A 25,573-nucleotide genomic window follows, 5' to 3' on the forward strand; every position below is an offset into this window, starting at 1 on the left:
TATCTGAGGATCTGAGCCCACATTTCCTTATACACGAAAATGTTCCTCACTCCTCTGCTGAATCCACTTACATTAACTGCACTTTCTATTATCCCAGTTTTCACATTTGCTCGCACTATTTGATCTTCAAAAGAAATTAAAATACTGATTAAAATATTGTACCTTTTTTTGGCCAGCTTGGATTTGATGCGAACTGTGGATTTAATAAAACTGCATTACTTTATGCTAAAATAAATAACAAAATTGCAGAGGCTGTGAATATGATACATTGTATTTCATATATTTTGGGTAGATTAGGACAGTAATATGGAAAGTGAAATGGAGACTTCATACCAGCAATATTTTCCAGTGATCTCTAACCTCATTAGGCATTCTCAGTACATCCAGAAGAGTAGTGTAAATAAAATACACTGTTTTCTGATGAGCTTTGATGAGCAGATGTTCGGGGTTTTTGTTGATTCATGTCTGGGATGTTTTTAAAACTTTTCTGCTTGTGTTCCATTTCCTGTTGAGGGGAATTCAGAATGACCCAGATGAAAAGGGACAATTGTGACTGTGTCTGCCTGGATGCCGCCCAGGCCAGCAGCTGTGCGGTGGCCACCGCAACGCGCCTGACTTGCGGGAGGAGAAATTATGTAATTTGGCCTTTAGGCTACTTGTGAATTCAGCTCTTGGTGCAGATGAAATACTGCACCTCTATGCATTTCCTATTATCACTCTTGTCTGGTAGCCTGGAAGTGCATTTGAGGATACAAGATAATGCACTCGGTGAACCTCTCTTTTTGCTGTTTGGTGATACATGCACGTGAAGTCCATACACATTTTTAGCAACGATAAAGTAAGTCAATCAAAACTGGAATTCTTTCCCTTTCTAAACTGATTTAGAATAAAAATAAATCAATCTCTGTTTTCTTTTTTTCTTCTTTATGTCTTTTGTTTCATTCAAACTGGAATGTTGATGCATTAAAATATATTGATAATTATTTGTTCACCCTGGAAACAAAACTGCACTTTTTCCTCCATGGCAGCCACAGACATAGACTAATTTTAAGTCATATTACGTGGTTTTGAATTTTTTCAAGCTAAAAACCTTAATCTGTGACAATTGTGAACGGCAGAGATAAAAATAGAAGGCAATGGGATGCTCCCAGGTTCTCAAATCATGTGCAAGGGTTGAAAATGAATCAGGGTTACTGGAATGTACTAATAGAACAGGAAAATGTGGGAAAAGGAGTAGAAGGTGGTGTAGAAAAAAAGCCAATGCTAAGTGATCAAAGAGGAAAAGAAATGCAGAATCAAGCAAATAAATCTGGGCAAATATGTGAAAGCAGGAATGCAGAAATAGATCCTGAGGTGATTCATGAGATAATGCAGTTGAAGATAATTAAACCTCCCTGCAGCAGTGGAAATGTGAGGAACAAAATAGATAAACTGAGTTTTGGGAGTTTCTGAAGTGACAGAAGATAAAGTTGCTGCAGTTCTATACACAATCCATGATGCAGACATGGGATTAGGAACCCATAACTGGATATTCTGATACAGAGAAGAAAGTTAGTTCCTCTTCTCACAAGGGGAAAAGAACAGTTTTAAAATGTGAAGGGTGCATCAAGTGGGGCTGTTTGGGGGATATTTCACAGAATAATTGAAGTCCTGTGCAGAAAGGCACGCTGTGAACATCACCCTTGGCTTCCCACAGAACCCGGACAGGGATTTTCATTCTGCCTCAAGACCAGGAGCATGTAGTTGTATTAGGAAATACCTGGCAGAATCCTTTTCTTATTTAAGGATAAATTTGATGTGAAATCAAGCTAGCACAAGGCACAACTTAAAAGAAATATACAATGACATACTGATCTTTTAAAACTCTTTTAAAGAAACACTTCAGAGGAAGGATATTCTTGTCTCAGCAAAACAATTATTTGACAGAATTAGCCAGGAAATTTTTTCCCAAACTCTGTTTCTTTGAAAAATAAACATCAATATCCTTTTCATAGGAAAAGGCTAGTTTAGATTAATTTCTTGTTTTGAGTAGTTTTGAAACAAAATATTGAAGATGTTGAGACATACTAGCTGAACATTGTAAAAGAAGTTTGGTTTTAAAATAATGCTTAATGAGAATGAAAATACAAATTAAACAGACAAAAGAAAAGAAAATATAATCTAAAATTACTGCTAGAAGATTTTTCAGTGGTATGATCTGAACTTCTAAGACAAGAAGATTTTTGATATTTAAATGATTTCAACTGTTCGGCATCCAGACAAAGCTAGGAGATATGATTATTATTAGGCATATATATACACACATATATCTATATACATATACAAAATTATTAAAAGCCATCCATACCACCAGCACAAACAAAAGGAGATGCCACCCAAAAATAATTGATAGGTCTGTGCTTGGGACAGTCACTTGTGTTTAAGGGTCAGGTTCATGACCTGCTTTGTACTACTAAATGTAAACTCTGTTTACAGTGTAAGTTTGTCAAAGTAGCCTTATTTCACTACCAATAGTTAAAGTTTCTTAAGAGTATTTTGAGTAATTTAGACCTATGTGAAACTACCCTTATCCCATTAAATAAAAGACAGTAGTTTGTTTTCTACGGGAAGGATATATTTGAATACAGAGATATCTTAATGACTTGCTTTTACCAAGTTTACTAACAAAGTAAACTGCTTCCTTTCCACTCGATTTCATTCATACAAATCAAATCATTTCATAACAAGCATCTGCAAACACATTTCTCTGTTATGAGGAACTTCTTTGAATAGCTCACTTTAAAAATGTTGCTTATTATCTTTATGTGTTCAAGAGTTGTTTACTACTGTCCGTTTTTTGTAATGTGTGCCTACACTTGCCATTTGTTATTTAGTTTTCTCACTCTGAGCTCTCCACAGAGGAAAATTAACTCCAATAGCTTTTGTGAAATAAAAGTGTCTATACAGGACCTTCCAGAGTAACAACTGTCCCATGCTGATTGGGCTCTCCATTAGGAGAGGGAGGATCTAGGATACAAGTCCTTACTCCCAGGACAGTTTCTTTTTTTCCCCAGTGATGGGTTAACATAAAATGCATACTTGTTCCAGGGATCTAGACTAGCAACCACAGTTTTGCATTCACAACTCCTCTCTTTGGTGACACTTTCGTCACTCATTATGCCCACATCTTCAAAACTACATTAAATGTTCTGTTTGCCATTTGCAGTCAAAGTCAAACTGGAACAGAATGTATATCTCTTGCCCACAGGAAAACTTCCTGCAGCATCCAGGTGTGCATTAATATTAAAACCCACCAAGGTAGTAGTACAAAAGAGGGATTTTGAGTTCTTAGGATTGAAGGACCCTTTGGTAACTCTCTTTCCAATTGCAAAATGCTAAATACCTCAAACATTCACTGCAATTTTGGTAACAGAAGCAGCTGTTAATGCTATTAACTGTAAATACTAGTGCAGGAAATTCCCTGTACAGAGGCAGAAATAGCACCTGTAGTACTGTGATAAGTAGTCAATCATTTTAAAAGGATCTCTACACTTCCACCTCTCCTTCTGGAATCAACCAAAGACAAATTATTTGTATAAATACGTATGCAAATAGGATTCAGCTGTAATTAATGAGGGAAATGCCTAAAATATACTCCATTTACAGGCAAAATGCATTTCAAAATAGTGAAAATCTGAATATATTGGAATATGCATTCTTCACAGAAGCAGAAAATGTAGTCCTAAAATTACAGATTGCATAGATGATAGAATGACAGTTCAATCAGCTGAATTAAGAATTGCAACTCCAGAAATGCCCTTGAATACAAAAGCAGATTTACTTCACAACATACTCTAATGCTGAATTACCTTTACTTCCTGCTGCAGCTCCAGAGAAGTAATTTGTACTACATAAGGGATAAATGTCTCACAAAATATGCCAAGGAGTCATCATGAAGAAATAAATTAGTCTAATACAGTTTGATTCTTTTTTAAACAATAAGAGCATAAACAATAGAATAGCAGGTTTTGATATTTGTAAGTCTATATTTTGTTTATTTATTTTGATTTTTAAAAAGCCTGCTTTATACTGTATTAAAACTTGGAACATTCACCCACACATAGATAATGCTCTCAGAAGACAAGCTAATTTTTCTAACTAAAAATGCATTTAGAAACAAATTGGCACAAGTATTTGTTTTACATTCAGTATTAAATTGGCACTATGTCTGGTCTCTGGCAGCATCGACTATACTCCCCTTTGTTCGCTACCGCTCTGTGCTCCAGCACTGAAGCCAACACCTGTGGCCATATAAAAGGCTATGTACAGCAGCTGCAGGACTCAGATGTCCACACTGAAATAAATTTCTAAAGCATAAGCATTTGGATGTGTGGCTGGCTTCCTCGTCTGAGTCTTTTCAAGGCCTTCTTTGGAGGTCCGCGCTGCTGGATGTTGTATCTATCAACCGTCTGCAGTGTTATTACTGACCAATGTGTACTGGTAACATAGGACAGCCTCATACTTAGAAAAGATGCTCTTGGTTATGCTGATGTAAGGCTGCTGCAGTCCTTTCACTGAAGATAGTTTTTTGCAGGTTTTGTCAATCGTGATACCACTGATATAGATATATGTAAGGAAGGGCAGAGTCTATTCTAAAGAATAATATGAAAGCCAAATATCAGTAAACCACAACACAAATTTCTGCTTAAAACTTTGCTCTCTGGAAGTAATTTATTTAATCTATGGAACAGATGAATATAAGTCCCATTAGTATGTATATAAATCACTTGCTCTTATTTGGGATCAAATAATCATAAAATCAATTTTTACAGCATACAGTTCCTAACATACCGTATGCAGACCTTTTATTATGGCTTATCTGTATGGGGCAAGTGACTAAAATTGCTACTTGGAGCAGTATGTACTCACATACTCAGGTACAGCACGTACTCAGAAACATGCTCAAAGTTGCTACTCGTAACTCATAAGAGCAACTGAACTTAACTGCTATGCAGACAATCTAGAGTAAAAATGCCAATACAGGAGTTTTCTCAGAAAAACTGCTATACTATAAAGTCACTTCCTTTCTTAACTGCAGCATAACTTCCTTGTGTGGAAAAGCTCTTAAATAAATGGAAACAGATATTCAGAATTACAGACCGCACTGTCCTGCTTTCAAGTAAATACAGAATGTGTGTAACAAACAGCTAAAAATGACATGTTTCCATTTAAAGGAATGTGTTACATATGCAGGTAACAACAAATTAACTGTTTGTACCAGGTTCTGTAAGTGCAATTGCTCTGGTATTATTAGAACAAGCCATTGGAAGTAGCCACGTTATTTACATTAGGATGCTGAAATATAAAAGCATATAGAAGCTACAGGCATACTCTTGAGTTACAAATGTGCAAACCTGATATAAATGCTACTAAGAAAAGAACTTAGCTCTAAGGATTCTGCAACACTGTCACAAACAAATGATTAAAAAGGGCGAAGCTGATTCACCGGCGTGGCAACTTGAAAAGCAATATTTATAATTATCACGAGTCTGTTGTCTTCTCCGTGGCATCCACTAACCCAGAATAAAAGAAAGCAAATTCTTCAGATCAGGGATATAATGAGCAGCAGTTTATTTAATGTTTTCTGATTTATATATTTCTATGGCATTTGCATATTAGGCTGCGCTGCATATTCTGAGTGTTTAGCTAGATGACCAAAACACCCAGAAAAGTTCTGATGCAGCTTAGTTTGATCCACATCTTACACAGAATAGCAAAGTCAGGGGACTCATCTGTATACTTGATGATCAGCTTTCAATTTCCATACCTGTATTTTCTGTTAATTTCAACCTTGATCTAATGTTCAAGTGTTTCAATCAGCAAGAGGAGTACTTTTATTTAACGAAGCAGTCTGAAAGCTCTTGGAAGATTTTCACATGTAGAGAATTCTAAGCTCATTACACAATGACCATGCCAGTTTACCATTATTGCTTCTCTTTCGTGGTAAGACAAGGGAAAGATGGAAAATCACAGTATCATTACTGATGCTGATGTTAGGATCCAGCTGCATCTTAGTTTCACGTGTGCATTTACTACCTATACTTTCAAGCTGTTATCGCCTGCTGAGAAGATGAGGACAAACCGGCATGTTGCTGGTGCAATTATTAATGAGCTAACACTGGCAAAACAAAATTTGCTGCAAACCAATTACCAATGGATAAAACAAATTGGTCTATTCCATTAAAAACATGGAATTTACTGTTACTGAGTATAGACAGCAGTAGATCATATGAAGGAGGATGACAAACTTACTACAGTTTTCTACACTCACTGATATTTGATAAAACAACTTTTTCTCTCTGTTTTGTGTATCATTTCAGATTGGCCTGCATGAAATTACAACACGACTTTGGTAAACAACAAACACAGTGGTACTTGGATCCCAATATGTATGACATGATTCACTGCCCATGTAGAGTGTTTGCTGAAGACAAACAGCTTTTTTAACAAATCTAGTGAGGATTTTTTTTTCTGTTCACCTACAGCATAAGTGCCATCCTATTCCTGGGATGTATTTGGGCTACTGAAACTCCAAGCCAGTTTGACCATTGGACTCAATGGAACTACTCTGAAATAGGTAACAACTGACATGGTGAAAACACCAATGATTTTGATCTCAGCAATTGTAAAGACACAAAATACGGAAAAGTTCAAACCTACAGACCAGGTGTTAGAGTAGTCTAATAAACACTATGAGACCAGGTACTGGATGCTGTTTGTTTTCTGGAATACATTATATCAATATTTCTACAATGTCATGACAGCACTGATCTTTGTTTCACATAAGTTTGGTACATAACTGCATGATGCAGGTAACAACCTTTCATTTTTAGTGGACACAGTCATGAACTTCTGTTTCTCCCTTATTCTTGGACGTTTTGTCAAAGGTCAGTAGGATGAAAAATGCTTACTGTGGGAATCCTTCCAAATTCTTCCTGGCGGTCATAATGAAAAAAGGGCCCAAGACCAAGTGGATCACTGCAATTGAACAAAGTCAGATTCCCAACATAATCTTCTCTACGATCCAGCACATAACTGTTGTTTCTCAGGCTTACCTGAAACACCCTGTGACATTCTAGCAGTTTAAGGTAAGAGAAATGTAGGTCTGGGCTTAACAGTGTTATGCAGAACATAATTAATAACTGAACAGCACTTGGTGGCAAAACTTTTATTTTTTGGCAGTACTGCGTTGTAAGTTCATATGCAATTTGCTGTTTATTAGCAACACTTGGTCTTTTTCACTTATTTCATGAATAAGAGCCTTGACTCAGCACTTTTATGCAGATAAACGTAGACTATATTTCTATATTGCTACTGGCTTTAGTATGTCTAGCTCTTTCAGTTGAGCTAACTATTGAAACAACTTTCCAACTTCCTATTGTATTATTACTCTTTTCATTCTTAAGACGTTGACAAATTTGTTCAGAAGTGCAGTAAAAATGTCAAGTAAAGCTTGATGTAGGGCCAATTCTTGCAGTTCCTAAATGCCCAGCTAATCATAACTTATTGAGTACCATATTATAATTATAGTCCTTCAACCTGATTTTACACTGTTTTTATCTAAGTCACTTAGAATGTTTTTGATCTGATTTTTGAATAATAGAAGATACCAAATGTTTTACAAAGGCTATGTATATAATTGAATAGCATAATATATTCTTGAAAGTTGCTCCACAGCAGAAAATAATCTTTTCAGTGTCCCAAGTACTGTGAAGAAGCCATTCCTAGTTTCCTAGAGAAATCATGAAAATTACATAAATATCAATCCTGAGGGGACATAAGAGATCACCTGAGGTGGGAATGTAGCAAAGCAGATCACCACTGCAGATATCTTCTAACCTCTTCTTTAAAACCTCTAGTGGTAAGAATCCCCACAATCTCCTCAGCTTATTCAAACTTATTGAAACATTTTCCTAGTAACACCTTAAATCTGCCTTCCTGCAAAATAATTCTAATTCTTGCCTTGATCTCAGTGGGTACAAAGAAGAATTGGTCATTGCTCCTTAACAGACCTAGAATAAAAAATCTCAATTCCTGAAGCTTTTTCTCACAGGTCATGATTTTTTTTTTTTTAAATATTCTTCCTCTCCTCTGGACCCTTGAAACTTATATATGTGGTATCTGTATGTGGTAGTCAGTGACCACAGTGCCATTCCAGCAACAGATGTCTGATCCTTGCGCCATGCTCATACCAACGGCCCTTGATATAGCTGTGAACAGTACCCAGTGCTTTCAAAGGACAAGGAAAAAGTGGTGGGACACAGTGCTGCCACCATCATGTCCTCTATGTACCTTATCCACTCAATCCCATTCCACTTCCTCAGCTTACTGGAAATTTTTGATCTTTTCTGTTGCAGTGGAAAATCCAACACGTGACCGAGCAGCATAGCCAGCTGGGAGACAGCAATATTCGGCTTTCATTTCTCACATGCAACATTCTTTTTCCTAAATTTCAAAATATTTACTTTATTGGAAACAGTATGGCTTTCTGGACTTACATTATTCTTATGGCTCACTGAAACTCCTGAAACATTTCCCATGATGCTAGTGCTGATCCAGTTACTCTGCACTTTGTGTTTGTACCTTTGATTCTTCCCTACTAAGTTTACCCTTTGTACCACCTTTATCACATTTCACCTTCTTGATCTATCTATCTAGCAGGATCACTTTGAACTCTGAACCTGTCTTGTATCACTCTTACCTTGGCCAGGCTGGGTACCCACAAAAGCCATTCTCTGTGCTATCATGCAAATTCATACTGGATGTTCACTAGACCAGAGCAAAGACAAATCCCTTGCACCCCACCTGAGACCTCCTCTTACTTTTAAAATGTGTCATTAAAAACAATTTTGGGGCTATGGTTTCTAATTTTTGAGACACCATGCTATAGTTGAATCTCTATTTTCTATTTTTTCTGGGAGAATGTCAGTCATGAGGCAATATCACTGGAGTTACTAATCATGGATACACCAAACCTACTGCTTACTGCTGGGCCAGCTACTCTGCCAAAGGAGAAAATTATGTTAACCTGATAAACTGATTGTAAATAACCAACTCCATAATCTCCCTCAAAATAAGAGGGAGAGCTATAAATTTCCTGTACCTTTCTTTACCTCCTCCAGACATCTGGGACTCACCTATCCTCCACAAGTCCTCAAAGACAAAAGCTTGGAGATTGCTACTCTATGTACTGTAGGATTAATTCAAACAGGTCATCAGGACTTGTGTAACCCTTCTGCCAGGTTTAGGTTGTCATAAAACAGAACGGTTTCAACTTTAAAGCAGTTGCTATAAAAACACTAGCCAGAAATGTGGGGAAATTAAATTTACCTTGTGCACAGCAAGCTGATTTTCCTCACCTGCAACCATGACTGAGTTGGTTTAATGAACAATATGTAATTACAAGGCACAAAGGAAAAAAAAGCATCAACAAGGTACATAAACAGGCTCACACACGATGCCTAATTTCTAGAGAACTATAACTATTTTATAGTCCTTGCCTCTGGTGAGCCAACTGCTAGGCCAGCTGGTAGCTCTACCCCTCCTGCTACCACTCTTTAGTCACAGTCAGGGACTGAAAATTCTTGCTGGGAAACATGGTTGAATTCAAATGGCTGCTGAACTTTTGTGAAAGCAGTTTCCAGCTTGCTGGCTGCCATCCTCCCTGGTGTCCCACGCTGCTCCGCAGCCCCTCTACCGCTCTCCACCCTGGGACCCCTTAGCTCTGGGTAATCCCTGCAGTTTTACTAGCAACTTCAGCCATTCCAACTCTCAGTAAGGCTGCACACAATGTGGAAAACTAACACCGACCTCTTGTACGCTTGATTCTTGCACGTCTCGATTCTATATTGGATATTAGGAAAAATTTCTTCACTGAAAGGGTTCTCAAGCATTGGAACAGGCTGCCCAGGGAAGTGGTTGAGTCACCACCCCTGGAGGTATTTAAAAGATGTGTAGATGTGGTGCTTAGGGACGTGGTTTACTGGTGGACTTGGCAGTGTTAGGTTCATGGTTGGACTTGATGATCTTAAGGGTCTTTTCCAACCTAAATGATTCTATGATTCTATTCTTAAACAGCTTCTCACACCTCATACAAATTTCTACAGTTGTCTTCTGTGATTTCAGGGTCCAACTTTTGCTTTCTGGTGCTAGAAAATATTGTCGTCAACTAAAAAAAACATACTGTAGGCATACCTGCGCTAGGTCAAAAATCCCATGGATTTGCAGATGCACAGCTCCACTTGATTGTATGCCTCTTTTTAAAAGAAATACCTCTCAATCACAATAAAACAATATATATAAACTAAATGTTCTTCTGGTCTACTTATTTGATTGTTTCACTTAAGTCCCTTTAGAGGTGACATCAAATATTAACTGAGCACTTCATCCCTGCTGGACTTCCCTTTCCTCTGGATATCTCAGGGAGTCATGGTTTTCATTTCAGCCCTTTCCCACTATGCTTTGTGTAACTCAGTAAGTGTTCTTCAGCCTGCTTTTTCCCTGACCTGTCTGTGTTCCTGGCACTTTGCTGTTAATATTAATTGTATTAAGCACCAGGTCATAATTAAACCTTTTTATGGAAGGAGGGCAAGAGAAAGAAGAATATATTGAAACAAAAGGACCCTTGAGGCTTTAGCCTTCTGTGTCACTCTTTACTTGCTCACTTTTCCTGTTAAATAATGAGCTGAATTTTCCTTCACCTTTCTCTTAGGTCTAATGTCTTTTGCAAAACTGTTCTGCTTTCCTGTAACGTCCCCTGCTAGGTCCAATTCATTTTGTATCTTTGCCATTCTTCCTAGTATCTTCATCCTGTCACAGGACAGTGATTTTCCAGACTGCGATTTTGGCAGAACATCATAAAGGGAGATTTAACATAACCTCATCAGACTTTGTGAGCTCCAAGACTACTCCATGGTGTAAACCCAAGTGCGGTACGTAGGAATGACTTGGAGAGGTGCGACAAAAGTGCATTCCTGACCTGAACTTAAATGCTAACATAGATGCCCCAGTAGCAAAGAGACTGGGGTTCTGCAGGGAGCTGAGGAGGTATCAAAGAGCTGAATGGAGTGACACAGCAAAGAAACCTACCTTAATAATAGGATTTAATTGTTCGCCCCCTAAGAGCAAGCAGCAACTGAGCTTCATGCAACAGAACCAAGACGCAAGCAGGATGGAAAGGCCAGGAAAGCAGGTCTGAAAACAACACGCATTTGCCCACCACAGTATGTCACCACTGCTGCTGAAGGTTTGCCTAAGTTTATTCTGTCATACCACCTTCTGCCAAGGACTTCTGACTTTTACAATACTGATAGCTGCTAAATGCTGCCTTCTTCACAAACAGCTATTGTGTCTGGCTGGAATTTATGCTTATTGCTTACCTTCCCCCATAAGAGGTTATTTATACCTTCCTGGTTAAGCTGCAAAGATCAACTCGCAGGCCCAGTATCAAAACCAAAAGGCTAAGGGGGTTCCCTTCCTTCAGTTTGGTTGGATGGGGCTGCTCAGAGAAACAGGGAAACATCTGGCATGTACAGGAAGGATCTTTGGCAAAAATCTGGACAAGGTTAAGTTCTGGCCTCACTGACAGACACCCTATGACTCAACATCAATGATTTTTTTTTCTTTTTTCCAGTTACACTGATAGTAAGAGATTGTACTTACTTTTTTATTATCATATCTCAGCTCCACATTAAAAATTTATATTGTGGAATGGTAGTGAAAATTATTCAGGAATGATGTATCTTTACAGTCATCTTAATACCTAAATTAGATATAATTTATAATTTATAACATTTATAAATTATAATTTATAATAAAAAAAACTAAAGATACATTGAATCTTATTTTCTCCTGCATTAAACTGAGTCACAAGACCTATTCAGAATTTGAGAGACCATCCAACGTAGCACCCCCTCCATCCAAGCTGGCAAATGTCATCTCTTTATCAAAGACACATTGATGAGTTCAGAGTTGCTGAGTTCAGTGCCATAAGAATCGTTTATTAACCACACTGTTACAGATGATGTTCTGAAACTGCCCTTGGTGTGATATTGCATGCTTAAAAATGATGTCTCAATCTAATTAAGCGTGTGAATTTAGATGAGAAAGGTGACTGCAGGTTGTGTACTTCTTCTCTTAACAACTTGTTGAACTTGTAGGATCACATCTGTAATTATGTGCTTGTTTTCTTGTTACCCATAACTATGTCTTGAGTAGGAATACTTTTAAATTTGCTAATTTTTTCTCTTTCCAGTGATCTAATACATTCTATAATGCTTCCCAGAACTTCCTCTGTAGGTCCAGCAAACATTAAAAAAATCTTTATTTTAAAAAAACAAAAAACAATTATGGAACAATACAAACCCTTTAATTTTGTTCCATTAGTCATTTTGATTTAAATTCAGGTATTTAGGCAGTATATTAAGCTAAAAACTCAGTAAAATTTAGTGCTTGTATATATGAGAAAATTGACTTCTATAGCCATAATCAAATAATTAAACAGATTTAGTTAGGTCAGTATAATTCCCTATTTCTACTGCAGAGTAATTATACTGGAATAAAGCCACTTTAATTCCAGAATAGACTGTCCACATGGGGAGCTATATTGAAACAGCTGTAGTAAAATAATTATTTGACTACAGCTAAGCCGCTCGCTTCCCCCCTGAAAGCAAGCCATCAACATAAAAATCTTGCCTCTTTCACAGAAGCTCAGCCATGTTGGCTCAATCCTATTCCATAAAAAAAGGCAAAGGGCTTTGCCAGCAGAGTGAATACACAACGTGGAGAACAGGAGATTTTACTTCTCAATTCAGCACTGAGTAGTGAGGTGCAGTGATGCACTTGCAGTTTTTTACCACTTAAAAGGTTCTGAGATGCTCTCGGATGTGGAATGGAGAATGTGGATAGAAAGTGTAGCCTTTTGTGTAACGCGCTATATATTTTATGAAAGTGTAGTCCACCACAGAGATAACTCCAGATGAAAGGGGTAGAAAAGGGGCTACTGCAGCACTGCCTCCCTCTGCTGCCCCATGGATACCTCTCTCCTGGCAGGTATTGCCTCTCACCTCCACTTCTCTGCTGCAGCCTGAGAGCCTCACACTGAGCGAGCCTCTCTCTGCCTTGACCTTCCAAAGCATGGAAGCCCCAAGGAGCTCACTCACATCTCAGCTTACACCAATGCAGGTGCAGAGAATAGGCTGGTCCTCTACTTCTTTTTACTGCTGTCACTTACGAAGTGAGTTGAAGAGTAAACAGAGCTGTAAAATTCTGTTTATTGAACTGTGTCTCTGTTTCACTAACATTAGTTAAAATGTTTTAGTATTCTAGACCTAAAGCACAGGCTTCGGCTGGTCGATTACATGCTATGTGCATCCAATATCCAGTATTTGCAGACGAAGGAATTGTGCCTTCAGCCACACAGCTACTCAGTCAGAGGTATTTCACCTCAAAGGCCCTTTAAAATTTGACTCCCCAAGCTCTCAATATGATATAAAAAAGCACAGTTCTTGCAAAAGTCATTTGAGCTAAAAAGATAAGAAAGCTGGGTCACAACTCACCTCGATCTGTGTCATACAGGAAGACAAAGCGGTTCCATTCATAATGATCCAGCAAGCTCAAGAGGGCTCCCCGCAGAGATGGCCGCAGCTGCAGCACGAACTGACTCTCACCCTCCGTGGGGAAACTCGGCGTGATGAGGGAGATGTGCAAGGCGCTGCAGAATGAGGTCAAAGTATGTACTGATCTCTTATCGTATAGTCCAAAAATGGCAAAAACTCCTCTAGAATACTGGGAGCAAACTGGAAGAAAAAAAAACAGAGTTCAGCTAGAGACAAAATCTGTAAACACGTACTTACACATTCCAACATCCCCAAATCTTTAATTTGAAGATTTCCATTTCTGCCTGTAATTAACTATACACAGTTGTCACATGTTTCACCCTGGAAACCAATAAATAAATACCTAAATAACATTTTGTCACTTTTGGATTCTATTCATAGAACATTACGTTATCTATAGTGTTTTTACTCTAATATAAAATAAATAACATGTATTTTTCCACACCAGTGAAAAGTCAACATATGCTGTTTTAACCACAGCTCTGCATATTATCAGGCGTTGATCATTTCCATTACCTTAAACAGAAAAGTGTTCACATTTTAAAATGTGAAAATTATCACAAAAATGTTATTGACCTTGTAAGTGAAATCTGGACATTTTGAATTATAACAATGTAGAAACTTCACTCCCTTTTAAGCAGGGAGCCCTTGTGCTACATTAAAACTCTACTACAGACACTGAGTAAAAACCTACTTCATGAATAATCTCCTTGACTTTAAGAGAGCAGTTGAAGGAAAACATAGTAAGTCAATGTGACCAGACTTTTGCCCCAAACCTTTTATTTCTACTCTGTGTCAATCTCAAAACCAGAAAATAAATGACCTGAATATATATACCGAGTTTTGATTTGCTCTTGGACTCATTTAAGACATAGAGACAGACTTTTATTGATTTCAGCAGACTGGATAAGGGCTTTACTGATCTATGCACATAAAAACAGGCATAAGGTATTTTCTTGAGAAAATACTGCCTTTCTAGCAACTCATAAAGGGCCCAATGAAAAATACCTCACTTTTTTTGAAGTACAAACCAACTTATTAGAAACTGTGTGATCATTAATAGTGTTGCCTATCCTAGAATCAAAGAAAATGGAGAAAGGAACAGTTAGGGGATCATCGTAACCATTTTCTCCGAAGTATGTATTTCCTATGCTCTCCTGTTCCAGACCCTCCCTCCTTGCAACCCATTCTTACATGTAGCCTAAACATGGGAAAACTTAAGTCACACCTTTTTAACTAGATGATGGCCTCTTTCCTTCTAGCCTGGAGGTCACAGTCATCCTTGTGAGAGCAGCACAGTCAGGGTACAGCGTACACACTTAGCAAATGGGCTGATTCAAATCAGTTCATCTTTAATTCCTTTATATTACATTTACTGCATAAAGAGCAAAAAATACAAATTGTGCATTTTTCTCCTTAGACTTGGGTGATTTATCCAGTTCTGATGTGAGAACTGGAGTAAGTGGCTTGAGTGCATTTCTGTGGTTTTATGTGCTGCCCCACTGTTACAGCCCCCAACCTAAGGATTTTCATAGCCAGATTATATAGAAATAAAGCTTTTTAAAAAGCTTTCTTCCTTCCCCTAAGTTCCTCTTCAATATGTTGATACACAGCTGTTATAAACCCTCTTAGTGTTTTCTTTGCTTGACCACACAACATACATTCTCCTAGACACATCAAATGACTGGCTTGCCATTCCACTAATCATCCTGAAAAATGTTGTTCTGTGCTTTCCCTCTTTCATCTCATCTTTCTTGCAACGCAGATGACCAACATGTTTAGAATTTCAGTTGAAGGCTTTCTGCTTCTTTTTACATTACTTCCCCATCTCTACTGTAAAATACTTCTGCTGACATATCCTAAGATCACATTGCATTTTTCTAAATCTGCACCTCAGTGATGGCTGACAAACATCTCAGGATCAAAATTGTGCTCCTTCCTCCTTCTGGGACATTTCCAAATGATGAGTTTCTGCTTATAGTATAATATTTTTATCAGTCACCATTATTTGTTTTCCATTATGTCACATCTATTACTGTACTCCTCAAAATTATTTACTTCCACAGTTACATTCTTAGCCTGCTCTGAACTTTTATCGATGTCTGTATCTGCCTCACCAGCAAATTCCATCAGGGTACTCCAACTTTTTACCTCTGTGTCTACTGTAAAACCAGTCTTTTAGTATCTTCCTCCTGTAGCTATGCTTCTCCAGCCTGGTACCTCCTCTTCTACCAGCATTTGTTGCCATCTTCCCCATAGTTTCATGCCTATCTTTTAACTCCCCTGTTTGTCTCTATTTTCATAAATAACTTCTCTTAGGAGCATGTCTATTTTACTTCATTCTCTTGGCAATTGGAAGATATGGATCAATCCCACGCTTCCTACCTCAATAACTTCTGGTTGAATTTTATGCCATTTTCTGTCTATACCCATATTTTAAAGCTTTCTTTCCATCAAAATCTGTTCTATAACTTTACCGTCTATTGATGTTAAGCTGCTAGGTCCATGGCTGCCAGATTCTATGTCCCCCTTTAAAAATAGGTATTATATTTCCTATTCACTGATCATATGTATCACAACTCATTTAACAGCTCTACTAAGAAGTACTTGTTATTGTATTTGCCCTTCAGTAAACCAACTCTTTAAGAACCACAGAAGAAAGAGGTGATTTCCCTATTCCCATTAGCCATCGTGCCTCTTTTAAGGTCAACATCCTCCTTGAGTGAAAATCAATGTGAAGTATCTATTAGTTTTACATCTCTAACCAGATTTTCCTGTTCTTCTGTCCCATCATCAATGTATAACAGCTTCAATTATTTTCCTATTTGCTGTCTTTGTATTTAAAGATGTAAATGACCTTCTACTGTTGTTTTAATGTCCTTTGCAAGTCTCAGTTTTCACTGGCAGCCCTAAATTAGGCTCTCATTTCTGCAACAAATGTCCTTTCTACCTCCTGATTTCTTCAACACAATCTTTCTTACTAATAACCCGTTTAAAACAATTGTTTCTTATATCTTTCTTGTATAATCATTCATTCAGTTCTGGAGTCACATCCTGCATGTTACTTTCCCCTGCAAAGGGATTTCTTAGTGTTTTACAAGTGTTTCTGTGAGGAAACGGCAGGCCTCCTATATTTTCAAACACAGTCCAGTTAACTTCGCCAACTAAAATAGTTGAATGTAAACCTTGTGTACGTAAGTGGTAGTTACTTAATTTGTTTTTTGTTTAGAGAAAACCCTTGTTAAGGCCCTGCATTGCCTTACTTCTTTGCAGTTTTACATGGGCAAAGGATACTTTTCATAACACATGGTCCATGCAGTAGGATTCTACATAATGAAAAATTCAAGAAATCAATGTCAAGCTGTGAAATGGTACACTTAGAGTTAAAGCTCAAATTCCTTCTCAGGATGGAGGAAAAAAAAGAGAGAGAAAAAAGCCAAACTTGAAATGTCATTAAATAACATGACACTAAAATACTTTTAACTAAAAATAACAGAATAATAATTCTTCATGTTTTCAGAGCAAACTATCCTTGCCACAGCCTAGATACAAATGCAATAAAACATTATCTGACTATCATTGAAGTCCTGAAGTAACCAATCCAAGAAAACTTGTGCTATTATACTTGAGACCAAGACTGGGAAGTTACTGAATAGTGTCCTTCTTTGCTCCTTGATAAGAAAAAATGCTAAGATGAAGGTTATGAGATTTTTTTCTTACTCAGTACAATACCCACAGAGAGGAGAAATGCCTGTGACACTATGGAAATTAGGCTTAAACATATGCAGAGATGCTGCAACGCTCCTGAATCAATTTTACAGTAATCAGCAGCGACCACAAAAATCAGCAAAACCATAAGGATTTGCATTCTGACTCACTACTGTTCTCAGAAAAGGCCTCCCAGCAAACATGACTACCTGGATTTCCCAATTCTTTATCTATTTCTCTTACGCTTCTAAAGGCATTTTACTTATTATAAATGGACTAAATTGTGGTAGGTAAAACACAGTCTCATATTAGCATTCTAAGAAAATTTTGTTCAAGATTTTTTCCCCCATAAATATAAAGCAGTGACAAATACACTTTCATGAGCATACTTTGAAATATATTGAATAATAATTTGTCTTTAAACCAGACATCTCTTCATAGCTGACAACTTAATTCCAGTATTACACACATGATTTTCTCCTGCAAATTTTGCAATGCCATTGGTCTTACCAAAGGTAAGACGAATGTGGAGGTCAGACTCCAGAGAAGATGTTGCAACGCACACCTTAAATAGCCAAGATAATGTTATTGCAGTAGCTGTAATATGAATTAGGTATGTTCTATTCTAGCAGATTGAACTATGTGATAGTACTATCACTTTAAAAGAATAGGTGACTCACGGGACGTTCAGTTAGAAAAAGAAATCATGACGCCAAAATGGCAAAAACTGTACACTGCAGGGTTTACTGAGACACACAGTCAAGCCACATGCGGTCTTCTTTCTCTGTGAGAGAAAGACTTCCCGAAGTCCCTGCTATTGTTCTAAAGACAAGTCCTACACTTTAAACACAAATCGTTTCTTGAAAAACAAAAAGCAAAAAAACCTGACTTCTTCTTATTCACTGATTTCCAGAAATTATACCCATATAGTTTAAATCCTCTAAACAGGCACAGGGGAAGTGAGTCCAAATAGAGCTGTAACCACAACCACGAAAATGACACAGAAGAGGTCAAGTGAAAGTTTGTGAGAAATGTGTATGTACAAACACGCATACATATACATACCTGCACACATATTTACATGATACTGGTCTTGTTTTATTATTTGGTCACACTCAAAATTTTTAGAATTTCTTCAAGAGACAAATAAACACTACCCTAACAATATATTTACAAAATGAAGTCTGATAAGCAGAGCACAGCTGGTCTGCCAACAGCATTAGTTTTGCTCAGCAGTCTATATGGTACCTATACCATATAGTTAAGCATCTGGAAGACCCACAATCTAACATGGAAGTAACAGGGTAGATCTTGCTTCAGAGCCATGCCTCACAGACCCTGAGTCTTCTGGGACACAAGGTCTGGAACGAGCATTTAAAAATGCTTTTCCGTAGGTTTTAGGCTCCTATGTGGGAAGCCCTGGCACAGCTGGCTGTTACAGATATATTGACAGGCTCACTGATCTGCCATAAACTCATAAACTGTGGAAGTGCCAAAACTGAAAGACTCAGAGCAGCCTGTGTTATGGAAGTTTTCCAGATATGAGGACAGCCTGTCATTGCTCTCTTTTCATTTCCTCCTATGCTTTGGAGATCCAAATGGGGAGTGGGGATTGTGGTCAGTCCATAACAACTTGTCTCTGCTGCTCCTTCCTCCTCACGCTGTTCCCCTAATCCAGCGTGGGGTCCCCCCATGGGATATAGTCCTTCACGAACTGCTCCAACATGGGTCCTTCCCATGGGCTGCAGTTCTTCAAGAACTGCTACACTGTAGGTACTCTCCATGGGGTACAGTCCTTCACGAACAGACTGCTTCAGCGTGGGTCCCCCATGGGCCACAGCTCCTGCCAGTAAACTTGTTCCTGAGTGGGCTCCTCTCTATGGGCCACAGGTCCTGCCAGAAGCCTGCTCTGGTGTGGGCTCTCCACAGGCCACAGCTTCCTTAAGGGCACATCTGCCTGCTGCAGCATGGGGTCCTTCATGGGCTGCAGAGTTGATATTGCTCCGCTATGGTCCTCCATGGGCTGCAGGGGGACAACCTGTGTCGCCGTGGTCTTCTCCACGGGCTGCAGGGGAAACTCTGCTCCAGCACCTGCAGTACCTCCTCCTCCTCCTTCTTCACCAACCTTGGTGTCTGCAGGGTTTTTTCTCTCACATTTTCTCACTCCTCTCTCTCACTGCTCCTATGCAGTGTTTTTTACCCTTTCTTAAATATGTTATCACAAAGGCACCACAGCATCGCTGATGGGCTCAGCTTTGGCCAGCAGTGACTGTTTTGGAGCTGGCTGAAAACTGGCTCTGTCCGACATGGGGGTCGCCCCTGGCGTCTTCTCACGGAGGCCACCCCTGCAGCCCCCCCCCCCAACCAAAACCTGTCCACAGAAAGCCAATACACCTGGTAAACTCCAGACAGCAATAAATTTCAAAAATATATATAAGGAGTTAATTTCCTTGCCACCACAATAGTATATGAAGGCTTTCATCCGAGGTGTGCCTGCAATGCTGTCAGTGATCCATGTCCTCATGGATCACAGTTATGTACTCTCTATTTTGTTCAGCTGCTGTGCACCTGCATCTGCCAGCACTGATGTAAAAGTACTGGGTGAATTTTCTCAACCTAAAGAACTCCTTCCAAGAGGAACAGCCTAGCCATATGGAGATGCAAGCTCTACAAGTCAGATGGAGCGCTGAATGGAGAATCATTTAATCTAAATAAGGACCTGCCTCCCAAGGTCAAATGATTTATCAACTTATATGCGTGAAAGCTCCAACACTTGAGATGAGATTAAGTAATATTTCTAAAACAGCTTTGAGATTAGAGTTTCCTGTTAAAATGTCAAAACATGTTTCTCTTCATTTTGCAGAGAACACCCCTGATCCATCTCCTCCTGATCACTCCACTGACCTCCACCTCCTGGAAGAGGACTCGAGGCCAGTCAGGGCTCTAGTATTACAAGACAAGTGATCTAAATTCGTCCCCATGTAGTTTTCAACTATCTTGCACCCAAATCCAATACAAATTTGATGCAAATATGCTCTTCCTCTGGGTTCTGTTCAAGACTGCTGATTTTATACTAAATTATGCTGTTGCATTAAGAAAAATTCCCAGCACTGAGACCAACTTAATGAGGTACCTTCATGAATTAAATCACTGATATAAGATGACAGATAGGTTTATAAAAGAGAAAACAGTGTTACATAAAGTGGGTAGATGAAAAACATTATAGATGTCTTAGGACCAGTTTACTACTATCTTAAGAATTGTCTCGAATAGAAAAGGTTATTTCTAAATATTGCTATCCAAAAAAGGGGAAAAGGGAAACAGGGAGTTTCTTACAAATTATATGATTAGATTTTTTGTGTCTAATGAAACAAGCACCCATTACAACCCTGTTTATTTTCTACTTATAGACCCTGCACCATCTAAATCATCATCTACCTTTGCCTTTTGGTCACAAACTTCTTCAAGCAAAATAATTATCTTCCCCTGCGTTCAGGAGGCATGCATCACACTTTGGGTAGCATCATGCCTAAAGCGTTGTAACTGGAAATAATATCACATCATTGCTTTAACTAAAATCAGTTTATTGCTCTACAGTTTAATATGGTATTAATGATGGAGGTGAACAAAAAAAACTTAATAACTTTCCGGTTAAAAAAAAATTGAATCACAAACATTACCCTCTCAAATATTTATTCCCCTCAAAAGTTTATCCTCCTGTGATGTAACTGCATAATGAGAAGTCTGGTATGTTGGGCACTGAACCTCTGAAACCACATTCATACTCTGAAGCAAATCACTTCACATTCCCATGTCTCAGTTCTCAATGTTTCACCTGTCTGGTCGATTTTGGACTATAAGCACTTGGCAGGAAGGCCAGCCTCCTATTAGATGCCTGTAAAAAGTTTAGCACAATCGTCCAACTGTCTCAGCTGTGGCTTCTGAGTGCTACCCCAATGTGTATAAACGTTACACCTAGTGGACCTTTATCTTGCAATTCTATAGTAAATTCTGGAACCCTAAAAACACGTAAGCACTTGTCCTAAAGGTCAGTGTGTTTAGTTGCATGCATAAAATTAAGCATGTACTGAAGAGTGTGGAGGAGTATTTATGTGGAGATCAACAGATGGATCCATCAAACTTGAGGCATGGAAAATTCATGGGTGTCTTTGACATTTAACCCACAGCAATGGGTTACTTCATGTACTCTCTAAGTGAACTGCCAGCTCATTTGAAAATACTCTCCTAGGAACAATGAAAATCTTGGTTTAATGTGCTAGATCAAATGGTAATCTGGGAAATGCAGTTTTGTTTGTGCAACTGCAGATGTGAGAACATATTGCAAAGCAAGATACAAACTTATTACATTTTTTAATTAATAATTAAGTTTCCAGAAACAATTTTTGTGAATTGTCTCTAAAAGACTATTTCTGCTCAAAGTCAATTCTTGAAACAATAGCAGAAAGTGATAGTGCATTTCTTGCCTATTGAATGGAAAATGGAATTTAATTAGCTTAATTAACATGCACAGTATTTTCTTCTTTTAAAATCAATTTGAGCATTGTAATATAGTATTTTGTGTGCAATGTCTTATACCAGATCACTAAGTTACAGAACATTAACTTTAGAAGGTTAACCTGAGAGATGCCCAAAATCACAGAAAAGAGAGGGCCACAGAGACCAGACAAGACTGACTTGTAGATCTAACTGCTGAAGTCTTCTCCATGCTTCATATGGAGCAAGCTTTGCTCTTCACAAATTAATTCCTTGATTAAAGTTTCCTCCAAGCCAATCCCAAAAGAATTTGTGAAAGGAGCGTGTGTGTCTTTGTATGTATATGTGCACGCAGGGAGAGTGGAGGGGACTGTCTCACCTGATTCTTACCACCTGTAAGTTAGGTTTTTAAATTCTTTTTTTCTTTGCCTGTCTCTAAAACAGAAAAAGGTATATTCAGAAGGCAGATCATCCCAGCTTAAGATGGGTGATAAATTAAGTGTACCGATTCATCCACTAGAGGTACCTATCTCTTTTGGCTGTAAAAGGAGACTATGCAACTACGAAAGACTTGGCACCTACATTTAGATAGCTACATTTAAAAATTGTTTAAAAAGTCTCACTTTAGGAAACATATCTCTGTGTTTTTCTCCCCTGTCCATCCCTAGATTCAATGTGATTTGGAGTTGCCCTTCTCTGAGGCCCTTCTCATACAGCAGCCACAAATCCCCCCCTAGACAGGGGTTGCAGGTATTTCTCAGATACAGACCATGTATCTCTATTTTCCTGAAAACTGCTGACAACTCTTATTTCTTGATGGAGAACACAAAGTAGACTGGCCTTTCATAAATTTCTATGAGAAAAACTGCTTTAATTTTTAAGTACTTTCCATCTGAAAACTTCTGCACCACTGAAGTATTTTACTTTCATTAATATATAATTCCAAATAATTTAAATCCAATGGAACATTTTTACACAACAAGAAAACATTTTCCACTGGGTTTATTTATAAAATTCCTCTTTCCGCTGTGCCTTGGCTAATCTCTTTGATAGAACTCCCCTCATGAATTTCACATTTGCTGAATGCTAACAAATCTTTTCTCATTTTTAAAAGTACTTTACAGCACTCTCTGCAATAAATTATCCAGTCTTTGTGCCTTTGTCCCCCAGTCCTGTGCACTCCATGGATCTGGTATTTATAGCTGTCTGGCAATGCACATACACGTGCATTTCCCTAACTCTGCCAAAACTTTCTCTTTGAATGCTCTCCCATAGAGAATCCGCATGCAGCACTTACCTTTCAAAGCTATATGCATGAGAATCCACATTGGTACAGAAGTTCTTTTTTGGCTGTTTTTAAAATCTGATCAGTACCACGTGAGACTGCCAGGCTTTTCAAAACCAGAGAAGTTTTTAAAAAAATTAAACACAAAGGTTTTGGTAGAAAGTTCCCATGAGCTGGCAGGTTTTCTCAAGGACAAAATGTCTGCAGTTATCTTTTATCTTTTTTTTTTTTTTCCTCCTTCACGATAGAAGCTTAAAGAGGCATAACAGATTGCATGGAAATTAGACTGGACTACAGTAAAAAAGTGGTTTATGGAATCAATGGTAAAACTCCCAGTTGCTTAACTGAGGTTAATGTTTCAACTCAGATACTCATGTGGTGGTTACAGATCTTCTTGCAAAATCATATCACCTCTTCAGTTTGCTAGCTAAGGGAAAGCTCATCCTCATTAGATTAATATCTAGAGAAATCATGTTTTATAACTTATCTAGATTGCCTGTGTGATTAAACATCTTTTGCTATTCTTGGATTGATTCATTTCCTTATGAGACATATTATTTCTTTCAGTTCAAATTTGAACTTCATCCAAACATTCCTTTGTAGAGAAAACAAATTTGTTTGCAGCTTGTTTTTCCCCCCAAAATGTAAGATTTTATAAAACCTGCCCCCATATCCCATTTTAATGAAACAGAACAAAGAGAAGTCTGAATTTTGTTTTAAGAAGTAATCCTTTGATGGCCCAATTCTCTACAACATTTGCTTTCTTTTTTCTTTTTATCTTGAAAAGTAAGAAAATAGGCACATTTAAACAGACATTTTTCTTTCCAGAGGAACTAAAAAAAAAAAGTACAACTTTAAATAGGAGAGTATCTTATAAAATGTGCAGTTGATTACATAAAAATAGCTTTTTATACATAGCTGTGTAATCACAGATTTTTTTTATGCAAAAGAAGAACTATTTGTGGTTTTCAGAAAAAAATAGCAACAATACTTTTTTCTTCATTTTGGAGAAACACATGTTAATTTTGCAGTACTCCTGCCACCAAAACTCTCATTGATGGGAATTAACTGAATTTCATAGGAGATATGAGAGGTGGAGCCATACAGTATGGCTCCTGACCTAAATTGTTTTGATGGATCCATTATCATCATTTATACCTCACACTTAGAACCAATGGTGCTTCTTTATGTCAAACCTTGTGTTCTGATTTAATTGAACTGAAACAAAACTTGAATCCTGTAATTTGAGGAAGCTCAAGTAAAGCATTTTTTGAAGTATCAGGGAATTTTGGCACTAAACTTCTGTGTGACTTTAAAAGGGGACTAGTCATCTAACTGCTCCCTCTGACTTAGAAAATGATCTCTGAAACATCTGGGGAAAGGAAGGAAAGGAAGGCAGGAAATCATGAAAGATGTGACTAACTTGGTCCTGCATGATGATGAAGGTCTTTAGGTGGTTGTCATTCAACTGGAATGGAGATGGGGTTTTTTTGTCTGGATTGTAGTGTTATTTTTAGAATTAAAGCCTGTCCTGAGGGGAGTGATGCCATTTGATCCATTGCTGGAACTGTATTTTTCTTTCACTGGTGAGTCTGTCTCCCAATTTCTTTTTCTTCCACCTTAGTCTTCCAGCCAACGCGGGCTGGCGACTGAAGTGCAATGCTCTCTGTCCAGCCCAGGCTTTTGAATGTTGGCAGGGGCAAGGCTGGGATTTTTGCTCAGTAATAGATTTCGCACCATCAAGAGTCCCCTCACTAGCAACTTAAATCATTGCTTACTTTGATTCATGCTATTGCACAAGGATATAATCTTAAATAATTCTTCTTACTTTGCTGTTTACCATTTAGAATGAATGAAGCCATGGATTCCTTTTGGCCTCAGTTAAGATCAACAGACATTCACCACACCATGTTGATTAATTAACACTAAGTACAACATTGCTTCCTTGGCCACTCTTACGTATAAGTATTTTTTAAAGAGCCAGAAAACATGGTTTCTAATTTTTTAAAACAATGTTAATGTTAAGAGGATATATGTGATGAAAATCTCATCTGTTTTTCCTGATTTCCCATGGGTTAGTAAAAGCTGTTATATAATTACACACATCCTAGCTTGAAAAAAAACTTTTCAGCTATTTTTTGGTCACAATTGGGACTTTCCTAAGAAGAGTTTCTGAATATTTTTGATAAAATCTGCTGTTTGTCCTTTCCTCCTTTCCCTTTGATGGTATGAAGCAGAATTTGAAACTAGCATTACTGTCAGATAAATGGAACACGGTGTCACATCATGAGATTATATACAACTTGGTCAGAGAGAAAAAACTCCTCACAAGATCTAGGAAGAAAATTCTGCTGCTGCCTTCTGCAGTCTGTGACTGTGTATTGACAGAACAGCAGTTGCTGACAAAGTACACAGGGCTCTGTTGAAGCTG

General features: G+C 38.0%; 1 protein-coding gene across 6 annotated transcripts in view; it reads right to left on the bottom strand.

Moving 5' to 3' along the window:
- Positions 1-25,573, bottom strand: part of GRIA4 (glutamate ionotropic receptor AMPA type subunit 4) — a 258,437-nt gene that overhangs the window by 167,772 nt on the left and 65,092 nt on the right. For all 6 annotated transcript variants that reach the window (XM_076328209.1, XM_076328210.1, XM_076328211.1 and 3 more), the window contains exon 3: positions 13,596-13,835. In XM_076328209.1, the coding sequence (XP_076184324.1) occupies positions 13,596-13,835 (240 nt within the window). The remainder of the gene's footprint in view (positions 1-13,595; positions 13,836-25,573) is intronic.

The sequence above is a fragment of the Aptenodytes patagonicus genome, chromosome 1, assembly GCF_965638725.1.
Source record: "Aptenodytes patagonicus chromosome 1, bAptPat1.pri.cur, whole genome shotgun sequence".
NCBI lineage: Eukaryota > Metazoa > Chordata > Aves > Sphenisciformes > Spheniscidae > Aptenodytes > Aptenodytes patagonicus.